The sequence below is a fragment of the Homalodisca vitripennis genome, chromosome 2, assembly GCF_021130785.1.
Source record: "Homalodisca vitripennis isolate AUS2020 chromosome 2, UT_GWSS_2.1, whole genome shotgun sequence".
NCBI lineage: Eukaryota > Metazoa > Arthropoda > Insecta > Hemiptera > Cicadellidae > Homalodisca > Homalodisca vitripennis.
The window spans coordinates 29,037,773-29,049,976 of record NC_060208.1 but is presented as its reverse complement, the minus strand read 5'-3'; the positions used below and the strand labels follow the sequence as shown (position 1 = coordinate 29,049,976).

Genomic DNA, 12,204 nt, shown 5'->3' with positions numbered 1-12,204 from the left:
AGATTATACATATTTTGCTAGAAATTTTACTTAAAATTAAATATAATTAAAACAATTTATCATATTTACATTCTACCATAAAAAAACGTGAAAGGCCTCACAAAAATAAAATTCAATAATTATTGGAGTGTTTGTTTACAAATAAAGTATTTATCATCTTTGTCTACATACATATATTTGTATGTGTATATATATATATATATATATATATATATATATATATATATATATATATATATATATATATATATATATATATATAAATTACCAATTCCAAATCCATTTGAGAAAGAATTTTAATACATATGTTAATACATCATTAAATATTAAACAATAATCTTAGTAGAGCTTTATTGTGCAATTTAATACTATTCTTATATTTTTACCTGACATAGACATTCAAATTTTGTCATTTCACTATATTTTTTTTTTTTCATTTTTAAAACTTATGGAAATGTATAGAATGTGTGAGTTAGAAATAACTTTTTTAATAACTTTCTAACTCACACATTCTATACATTGTTAAAATACATTATTTAAATGCAAGCAAACTGTATTCCTCTCCTATAAGAATAATTTATTTACTAAGGGGAGTATTTTTTTTATCTATAATAACACATATTGTGGCAGTAACTGTTATCATTGGCCAAATATTTAATTTACTCCATGATTCACATTTCTAATATTAGGAGAAATGATTAAAATGCTTTTTTTTAACTAAATTGCCTGGGAGCCGTAATATTATCAGTCATGTAATAAAACTACCCACATTCAAATTTCTAAAATATGATGGTCTTCTGGTTTGATTTCAAATTATTGAAAAGTATTTCACATTTTTCTAAAATCATGTACATACATTATTACGACTCCCATACGATTCTAGCCTCTACTAAACAATAATAATACAGTTTAAAATTACTGAAATTTAATTTGTACAGGACAAGGTCAGATGATGGGAGGACCAATGGTGATGGGACCGATGATCGGACCTCAGGGCTTTCCTCAAGGCATGATGGGGCCACTTATGAACCCAGAACAAATGGGAAACAGTCCTGGAATGAATGATGCCCCTCTTGAATTCAATACAAACAAAAACAAACCTCCAATGCCTCTGACAGGTAAATTTAAACTATGTAGTTATTAGAATAGAATAACCACAAGGAGTGTAGTAGAGAAAGTTCATCATTATTACACCAGTGTTCAGTACCATACCATAATATACAGTTATGCCCAATATTATAATATCGTCTCTTCCTTCTGAGAAAGCATTCATTTAATTTACTTTTTGTTTTTATGCCTTGGATATTTAAGTGGAATATTATAAAGACAGATTTATTGCCTTAGTAATTAGAGGTTTGTGTTATCAACATTTGAGTATCAGTGGCTGATTTCACATGGTTAGTTAAACTGATTTCATTCTGCAATTTATATGAAGTGGCTGTCCTAAAAAGGAGAGTCTGATTGGTGGACTTCCATCTGTACTTGGTACTGCTGACCATGAGTAGGTGGAGAGGGTGGTTGAATATGAGGGTAAATTTTGGTGATGCAGTTTGCTTCAAAACTCTTTATTTTCCTTTGAAAGAACTCCTCATAGGTTCCTGTGTCCCTCATCTGTTTTGCAGAATATGGAGGGCCCCTGCCAAAAGTGACTGGATTTGGTTGCTGTATTACCTGTCCAGGCCACACTCTTACGTTGTACGTTGTTAGGCTTCCCGCTCTGATTTTTGGGAATCGTTTACCCTCAGAGATTCTTGATGTCAGTGGGATTGGCGTATTTACTGTATAATGGTTGCTAACTGGAGTTTTATCTGTAATTTAAAATTTTGTATTCTTAGCAACTTGTTGTGAAACACTACATTGGTTATTTCTTCTTATTTTATTTGCTTTACAAGGAGTATTTGTTTTTCTGATGTATTTTGAAAAATTTGGATTTGGGGCATTGGAGTTAACAATACTTGGAGGCTTTGCTGTGTCTTAACTCGTCATTACTGTGGGCCTGTTCCAGTGACATGTTTATTAAATGTTCTATATGTTCCTGATCCTGATCTATACGTTTTTATTTGGTTTTTTACACAAAAATTATAAAAGATATGGGTTATGTCATTGGGGTTTCTACTGATGGTTCTTTATTTTTATTTTTTATTATATTTTATTTCCAACGGATCAACCATTACAAAAGCGAGCATAATTTATAATTATAGTAATAAGTTAGCAACAATGACTAACACAAAACTAAAAAACTAAACCCAGGCAATAAGGCACTTATGGGTATGGCCCCCTAAAGGCACCGTCAAAAACCAAACACGAGCACAGGTGTGCGTGCGCATCCGCGTGTGTGTGTTTTGAAATTCATAGTTGAGTGGTCAAGCACTGAGAAGCACATAGAGCTCTCTTGAAGGAAGCCAAGGAAGCGCAGAAAAAGTCCGTGTGTTCTGGTAGCAAGCATCCAAGTCTCTGCATCCTAATCACAGGACTGTTGGCTGCATAGGAAGTTGTCACCGAAGTTCTTGCAAAAAGGACTCTAGATCTTGTGCCAGTGGGAATTTGGAAATTTATTTTCTGTAGCAGGTCTAGGCAATCGATGATTCCGTTAACCAGCTTGTACAAGAAGAGAACGTCTTGGATGGAGTGTCTTGTTTCAAGTGAAGGTAAGTTAAGATAAGACGAAATCTCTTGTACTGGGACATCCAGATACCTAAATCCAAGGCGCACTTCTGCAAGTCTCAGGAACCTCCTCTGCACCCTCTCAATGCCATCCCTCAAGTACAACTGGTGAAGGAACCACACCACACAACAATATTCAAGGTGTGGTCCTATCAAGCAGCAATACAGCATCCTCAAGACGCGCAGGTCGGAGAAAGGCTTAGAAACTCTGAAGAGAAGACCAAGAACTTTGAGGGCTCTGCTGCATGTGGTCATAACATGCTGCTCCCAACTTAGATTGGTGGTAAATATAACACCAAGATCCTTGGTTTCACTAACCCTGACCAATGGTGTATCCATGATTGAGTAATCAAATTTGATTGGGTTCATGGTGCGATGAAAAGTAATAGAGGTGCATTTGCTGATATTGAAAGAAATTTTGTTCATACTACACCAACGGACAACAAGTTGATGTCCTCCTGCAGCAGAGCCGCATCATGGTCGGTAGAATTCTTCATGAATAATTTTATATCATCAGCAAAGAGCAGGTGGTTGCATTTGAGGGCATTGATGACATCATTAATGTATAGGTTGAACATTATGGGGCCTAGGTGAGAACCCTGTGGGACGCCAGATGAAGCTGGAAAGCTGTGGGACAAGGTATTCTTGTATCTAACCTGAAGCATGCGCCCACGCAGGTAACTGTCAAACCAGTTGAGAAGAGGTCCTGTGAAGCCATAAGCCTCAAGTTTGTGGATCAAGATGGAGTGGCATACCCTGTCGAAAGCCTTTGAGAAGTCCAGCTCTATTGAGTCCATCTGCTGTCTTTGTGCAAAAGCCTCTATGATGTAGGTTTGAAACTGCACGAGGTTAGTGGTTGTTGATTTGTTAGACAGGAACCCGTGCTGACTTGGATGTAGCATATTTCTGACTTGGAAAATAATCTTATTCAGGACAAGTCTCTCAAATACCTTTGCCAAGATTGGTAATATTGTTATGGGTCTATAATTTCTTATGTCACTGGAAATTCATTCTTATGTCGCCATTTTTGTGAATGGGCACTATATGACCTATTTTGAAGATCTCAGGGAAAACTCCGCCGGATAGAGATTTATTGTATAAATTGGTGAGAGGTTGAGCAAGCAGTTCTGCGCAGTGTTTAATTACGGATGGAGGAATTGAGTCAGAACCTGGGCCCTTGGTGACATCGAGACTGTTGAGCACCTTCAATACATCCTCGGTATTAAAGTGGCAGGAGGATATCATGTCTTGGGAAAGTGAATTTGAGCATTCCATTTGTGATGTGTTATCATCAGGAGAATACACTGACGCAAAAAAGTTAGCAAACATATTTGCTATGACGTTATTGGATTGAGACGAGTTGCCATCAAGGTGCATGGTAGTCGCAGTGCAGGTGGTATTTACTTTCTTCAGATAACTCCAGAAATCCTTTGGGTTTTCACTGATTGAGCTCTGCACCTTGTTGATGTATTGGTTAAAACAAGTTGCTGATAGGGTCTTGCATTGTGCTCTAACTATGGCGAACCGAGTATAACTAGACTGAGATAAAGAAGTTTTATACCGTTTATGTAGGACTTTCTTTTGAATGGTAAGATGAATGAGCTCCTTGGAGAACCATGCTGGAAAGACTGATGCCGGACTTTGTGATAGGAGAGTTTCTCAATACACTCTCCGATATGGTGTCAACAAACGCCTTGAAAGCTACATTTATATCTTCATGGCAGGTGACGATTTCCCAGTCCAAGTCCTGTAGCTCTTGCACATTGTCACAGTGTCTCACATTAGTGTGGTAAGTGACATTTGGACGAGACAACGTTGGCAGTGACGTTTTTAAAGACAGTGAAGGATGATGGTCGTCCTCAGGAAGGTACTGTGGTTTTAGTGGAAATATTTTTTTGACGATTCCATTGTGTCTTCTCTTAATTGACATACATTTTTTTTATTTAATGGAGTCATTTCTTACATGAACCAGTGCAGGCAAGTGCTGAATACTGTACTCCAATATACTCCATATAAATATTTAGACACAATTTAAAATTGTCAGTACATAATACTTAAAATTGATGGGAACTTTGAGATTTATCAAAACTTTATCAACATTAACTTTTTAACAATCAAAATAATTAAAAAGAGTTCACTTCCTATGGTTAAAACAAAAGATAAAAATAAACCAGATAGTTCACAAAACCAAGTTACATCCATTCCAAAGTCATTTTTAAAAGGTGTTATATACATATTTATTTTGGACTAAAGATATTTAGTTAGTCAGATTCAAGTGTCTCCGTTCCTTTCTACACGTACACTAATAAGTCCAAGTAATTGAAAAAAAAAAAAACAATAAACTGACTTATTCTCAATCAAAATAGCACGGAAGGAAAACAACTACATGACATTTGCTTTATACCTATCCAAAACATCTGACAGTCAGCTGATGCACGCCACTGACTGATTCAGCAACTTGTATTTCTCATAATATCCTGAGTTAATACTTTCAGTTCCTTAAGTGCATAGAGGAATCTTTCTTACATTTTACTTTACAAAGAATGGAAATATTAAATGAACTCTTCATTTGTGACATGACAAAACCCTAACACTTTAAAGTGAATGAATGAATTAGTTTATTTCCATCAAGATTTTACAATATACACAGGAACAAAAATGATACACGTAATAATTATTATTAAACTAAAGGAACAAATAAAAGTAACTAAACATGTTTTTTATAATAAATTCTTATCTTATTTGCCTGAGGAAATGTTGCTCTAAAGAAAAGGGTCTACATAGGCAATGTGGCCTGTGTGTAGACCCAAGTTGCTCAAGTAAAAAGAATAATTGCAACAATGAGTTTGAATTATTATTGTTTGGTTTAATCGATGAAAGCCACAATCCCAACTATATGCAGCCAATGCCAACGTATGTCTTGAGTCAATGCAACGGAGTGTGGCCGGGGCGGAGAGATAGCGGTCAAAACCGTCATAGTTGGTCGCTATCAGTGACTTGGCCTCCGATACAGTTAAATTAAAAGTCACTGGTTCAAGTGTAACGCACAGTACGATAATAACACTTTGAGGGTTGTCTTTTTTAATTCAGAAATTAAACCGATGTAAAGTATGAGTTATTATATGTACAATAGAGCCACCACGATTGTAAGTTAAAGACGCCATAACTGTTTCCTGTGTTCAACTTTGGTTATGCACAGTGGTGGAATTCCAAAACTATACTATATATTAAGACATCAAGCGTTCAATCAATCAATCAATTCATTTATTGCCAAAAACATAACATGCATAGGCATTCGTCAAGAAAATTATAATATCCCAACTTAAGGTATACACTACTGACAGATCAAACACAACAAGACCAAATCAATATAACAGGAGTGATCTACAATTTATTATCCTCAACGTATTCCCGGACACTGTAATATTCTCTCGAAATAAGAAATTTTTTCAGACGATTTTTGAAATTCCCTATTGTCCACAACAATTTTCAAGCAGGATGGCAAAGAGTTAAAAAAGGCGGATGCAGGAGTAAAGACTTTGTTTTTCAAAAAAAAGATGTTTTATGGCAGGGTAGGATTAGGTTGTTTCTTTTTCTTAAGGAGTAATTATGGGCTGGATTAACGTTGACTGAAAAAAGGTGGGGATACTTTTTGTAAAAAGAAAGACACTGAAGGATATAAATGGATGGGAACTTAAGGATATTATTACTGCGAAAGAAACCTCTACAAGACTGGGAACAGCTCAACTTGAAAATAATCCTTATAGCTCTTTTCTGGAGACGAAAAACATATTGAGTTTTTTTTACTCTCGTATCCCCATATAGAGACTCCATAGCAAAGGTAAGGATAAAAAACAGCCATAGTAAGTAAGCAAAAGAATTTCCTCACTAGCAAAACAGGATAGTCTATACATCAAAAATATGCAGCTGCTTAGTTTTTTTCGTGACTTTATCAATGTGACTAAAAAAAGTTTAGCTGATCATCCAAAACCATTCCAAGATAATTAACATTCAAAGAAGGACACATTTCTGACTCTCCAATCATAATGTTTTGAGATTCAATCAACGTTTTAGCAGACTTTCTAATTCCAAAATCAAGAAAATTGGTTTTAGATGTATGTATTTACAAACAGAGAGTTTTTCACCCAACCACTGCAGCAAATTGCTGGCCTGAACAAAGGTTTGGATTTCAAGCTCGGCCCGATTGCAACCAGAGATGACCAAGGAGGTATCATCAGCAAACAAAAACAACTTTGAACCTTTCACGCTTCGATGGATGTCATTTATGAATAGTAAAAATAATAAAGGACCAAGTACGGAGCCTTGGGGAACTCCAGTGCGTACTTCTTCTCGCTCCTCAGAAAATTGTTTTCTCAAGCACCCTGTATCATCAATAAAAGGAATTTCAACAATCTGTCTACGGTTCAGGAGATAAGAAGCAATCCAATCAAAAGCTTTCCCTCTAATACCCAAGTTTTCAAGTTTTTTGAGCAACAACCCGTGATCCACAACGTCGAAAGCCTTCATAAGATCCAAAAATAGGCCAAACACGTGATTCCTGTTATCCAATGAGTTTGATACCTCAGTTAGAAGACTAAAAATTGCATTGACTGTAGACAACCCCTCACGAAAGCCAAATTTATGGTCATGTAAAATTCCATTGACAGACAGGTAATTGGAAAGTCTGGTTAGCACAAGCCTTTCAAGAACTTTTGAAAATGTAGAAAGGATCGAAATGGTGCGGTAATTGCTAAGTTCATTTGGACTTCCTTTTTTCTTAAACATAGGTTTTACAATTGAGAGCTTCAAGTGTGATGGGAACTTCCCAGATTCAAATGACGAGTTCGCAATCTGTGCAAGAGGATCAGCCAATATATCTATACAGCTCAACAAAATCCTGGATGAAACTCCATCAGATCCCGATGAATTGCTTGTTTTCAAGGACTTTACGACTGAGATGTTTTGAATTGAAATAAAGTTAATGAACAACATTTACATAAAGTCACTCATGTAAAAATGAATTTTTCTCGCAACAGACCCACTAACTGGACTTTCTTTTGCTTTGTAGTACAACAAATGCAATACATTCAATGTTATTTTCAAACTCTCCGTTTTCATAGGTTTACGTTCAATTTCATTATCCCTTTGTCATAGTCATCAACAGTAAACTCACCCACACTCCAATCTGCGCCCATCTTTTTGCTCTTTTCTCCTTTCTCAAAACACCTAATTGCCTGTAAATTAGTCACTAGTGGAAGGACATTTTTTTCATTTACAACACATGATATAATTAAACACAACACTCAAGCAAGTCTGTAAAAATGTTAATTAGGTGATAACAGTGAAGTATGACGCAGTGTAGATCCAAACTGTCTCTGCACTACAACTAGAATGGCCCAGACTCACGGCTGACTGATGACTTATGGATACTATATTTGTACTCATACACTCACTTCCGATAAACCTCTGCGCTGTACAGTTGCAGCATATAACATTATTAACTGAACGGTCAGTTTGTACTGCCTACGACTCATTTTTATTGTGTGACTTATATTTTATTATAGTTTTTTTTTTTAATTTTTTTAGTTTTTAATTACTTAAAACTAATGATTGAAGTTTTATTGTTGATCTGCTTTATTCGTCTAATAAATTGAAATAGATATTTGTTGTAGACCTCAGTTAGTCAGGGGTCTTTCAAACTACAGACCAGGATGTTGGATCTGTTGATACTGATTTCGGTACTTTATCACTGTCACCTGAACAGCAATCATGAAATAAGTGTATTTATTCTTATTATGATTTGCTGCCAGTTTCACTCTATGACAGTGAAGAATCTCATTCAAATCTGACAAATTATTCTAGTAAGGTTACTTATAATAATATCTTAGTGACCCTTTTTCTAATTGTATTACAGAACAAAATGTTATCAAAGGGCTATTATCAGAAGATCTAATAGTGAACTGGTCCTGCTTGATAATAATGTATCACTAGGTATTCATTCAGATTCCTCCTCTTTAAATAATAAGTAATTTGCTTATTTTATATTAGAAATGAAAAAAAGAATCATTTAAATAAAAATACTAATATTCATCTTATAATGATCAGCTAATTAAAGCAGCTAACATTAAAACAGTGAAAACTAGTGGTTGCTGCACAATTTTAGCGAAAAATCACTATAGTGAAAGATTTATTTTGTCCTTTATTGCAATTTTGTTGTATATAGCAATTTAATTTTAAAAAAATCACTTATTAACTGTTAGTCTAAGCTGGCTATCGTGGCTGGCTCTTTATTCCTTCCCCAATGGGTAACATATGCTGACAGAAGGTGGTTTTCCACAGTGAAGTCGATAATTTCAAAATTTGAATGGTATTAACAATGTTTCAACGCAGTCTGAATGGAATTGGTAAATTATAGAAATTACATAGGCATGCTCGTTGAGAAGAAACTCAGCACATATTATTGGATCACCTTAAAATGTTTAATAAACATAGCAAATTAAAAAAAATCTGTGTAAAAAAATCTGAGACGAATAAATGACATTTTTCTGTTAATATTTACCTTAAAATTGCTAAAAGGCAGTAAAAGCTGCCTTGTCACATACCATCTGTAGCCTGCTGCTTTGTATGCAGGTGAAGAACTAGAGAGGGAACAGAGGAAAGCATTATCAGAACGAGAGAGAGATAGGAACGGTAGAGACTCCGATCGGGAGAACCGGCGGGAACGTGACAGAAATCGGGACCGTGGACGTGACCGTCGGGATCGTGAAAGGGACCGTGATCGTAGGTAAGCTGCAGTGTTTATTAATTCATTTGTAAGAGTGAAGTACTGTAATTTTTAAGTATTCAAAATTATAGATAGTATGTCCAATTAATTTTGTTATGTGTTTTAATTTTTCCTTTCTGAATGCACTATAAAGGCCAATATTTTTTATATGATCAGAATTCTACTATCTAAATGTCAGTAATACAGAGGTTGTAAGTTTTTGAGAAATATCTTGATCATGGTAAAATTCAAAACATTTTAGTGTGAATATCTTTTTTTATACCTTGGAACACTAAAAAAGTATTAAGAATTTTAAATCATTAAATATAAGTGTATGTATACATATAACTAGTTGTTTGCTAGACTGCCGTTACTGACTAGAAATACCAAAATAAATACAAGTTCAGGGAGCAGGTGGCTAAAACAAAATTTGAATATAAAAGAGTTAATTTAGTTTCAATTAATTTAAAGTTATGTTGGCAAACATATTCACTTATAATGGTTCAATTGTATATTTCTATAACTTTAAACGGCCACCATCTTGAAACCTGAAAAGTTATCAAAAAATAAGTAGGAATAAATGTTGCTTGGAATTACTTGATAATTTTATGAAAATTGTCAATTTTTATTTATCTTGTGAAATACCTGAGTTACAAATTTTGCCCAAATGCGAATGACTGCCATCTTGAAACTTTTTACTGGTTATGACTGGCTAACGAGCTCATCCAAACAATATTCAAATACTGCCTCTGTACAAAGTTTAGTCTGCATCCATTAAGAACTATGGTAGTTACCGTGATCCAATTGTTCCCACAATGTTGTATATGCTAGTTAAAACTTTGTACGCACACTATTATGCAAATACATTAATTTTATATTTTATGCAAATAATGACCTCTATATTTGCATTTTAATTAATAACCATTAGATATCTATCGCTTTAGCATTTACATATAACACATGTTCTCTATCTTGTACTTCATTCAATATACTTTGTAAAAAACATAATTTTAACCGTTATCAATAAATAAATGTTAGTTAAAATTCTAAATATAATTCAGAAACAGTAATTTTGTTGTCACCAAACTATAAAACATGAATAATGTGAACATCAATACTAAATAATAAAATGGCTTCATTGGCTCTTTTATACTTAGTGTGTCAGTGCAAGCATAAATTTGTTGTATGCTTGTAACTAGGGAGGAAAGAGAAAGTTCAAACAGCAACAGTCGAGACAAGTCCCCGCTGGGTGGGAGCAGTCCGACTCCTCAGGGTCAGTCAGATATGCCCCCGCCAACCCCTGCTCCCATGTGGGGAGGAATGATGGGACCAATGGGATATCCTGTCATGGGAATGAATCCGATGATGGGAGCTCAGATGATGGACCCCAATATGATGATGGGACAGGTATGGGGATACATGGTGATGTCTTATTTGTGCTAATTAGATGTTGCTGGTCTTTTTTTTTAATTAGAAAAAACACAAGTAATGTATTGCTATTTGTTTCAGAGATATATATCTTCTATTTTTCCTGTCACAAAATTTGAACTAGTTTTTCATGTAATTCTATGTCGTACCCTTCTGCAGGGTGTCTCAATTTAAGTATAAAATTTATGCACACCTCAACTGCTTTATACTTTAGCTAATATTGCTATAAATCTTATTTAAAAAAAATATTTTTTGAAGACTTACAAAAGAAACACTACAAAAATCTCAAAGATATTTGCATGTATTAGTGTTATTTGGAAAGTAACTTGCTTGGGCAAGGGTGTGTTCTGTCTGGGTGTAGTGGTGTATTCTGGGTGGTGCTGAGTAGTGGTGTGTTCTGGGTGACGCTGTCTTCAGTATTTATGTGACAGTGTCACAGTGATTGTTGCTAAGCCATTCTAAACGCTCTACACTGGTGTTCAATATGGCCACTGCAATTAACTCTCCCACTCACTGTGAAATGTATAGCATGATTAGATTTCTTTTGGTAAAGAAAATGGAGACATTGGAAATTCATTGTAAATTGTATGTATGTGCAGCAGAAGATGAGCTGTACTGCATATATTAAAAATGGTACCAGTAATTTTGAACGATAAACTTATGTTTACGATGAAAAGCAAAGCCTATGGTTACCGATGATGTAGTAGATAGTCATAGTTTAATACATCAGAGTTAATTCCAGCTCTCAATTATGAAAAGAAATAGTTTGTTGTTGAAGATTGATTAAATTTTATTAAATTTATTTATTGAGTATATTAAGAATAATTTACACATTTTCAATACATTTTAAGTTGTTAAAGATTTAAGATTAAATTTGAGAACTTTGTCACTTTAGTGATATTATCAGGAGAAGTAAATTAGGCCTACAGTCCAATATTTTCAAATACAGATTTATTTGAAAATGTAAAAAATAAACTTAGAGAAGTAAAAAGAATAAAAAATCTCCTGAATTAATTTTGAAAGAATGTTTAAATTTCTGATTTAAATAGATGTATAACTCACGGCCTTGCAGGTGTCCTGATACCGACATCACACAGCCGCACTTCTCTTATTCAAAATAAAACTTACTTACTTACTTACTGCCGGGGCGTAACAAATCTCAGTCGATTCTTTGCCTCGTCTATGAGCCTCTTCCACGCCACCCTGTCTTCCGCCAGATCCACAGACCCTCCACACCGGGTCACATCTTCGACCACTTGATCGCACCATCTTATCTTTAGCCTACCCAAAGGGCGCCTTCCTGCCGGTACCGCCTGGTAGACCTCTTTTAACCTTGTGCCCTCCTGTCT

General features: G+C 34.9%; 1 protein-coding gene across 2 annotated transcripts in view; it reads left to right on the top strand.

The window, feature by feature from the left end:
* The window catches only part of LOC124353738 (ecto-NOX disulfide-thiol exchanger 2), a 41,452-nt gene that overhangs the window by 3,303 nt on the left and 25,945 nt on the right, over window positions 1-12,204 (top strand). For both annotated transcript variants that reach the window (XM_046803726.1, XM_046803725.1), the window contains exons 3-5: window positions 939-1,118; window positions 9,295-9,448; window positions 10,627-10,834. In XM_046803726.1, the coding sequence (XP_046659682.1) occupies window positions 939-1,118; window positions 9,295-9,448; window positions 10,627-10,834 (542 nt within the window). The remainder of the gene's footprint in view (window positions 1-938; window positions 1,119-9,294; window positions 9,449-10,626; window positions 10,835-12,204) is intronic.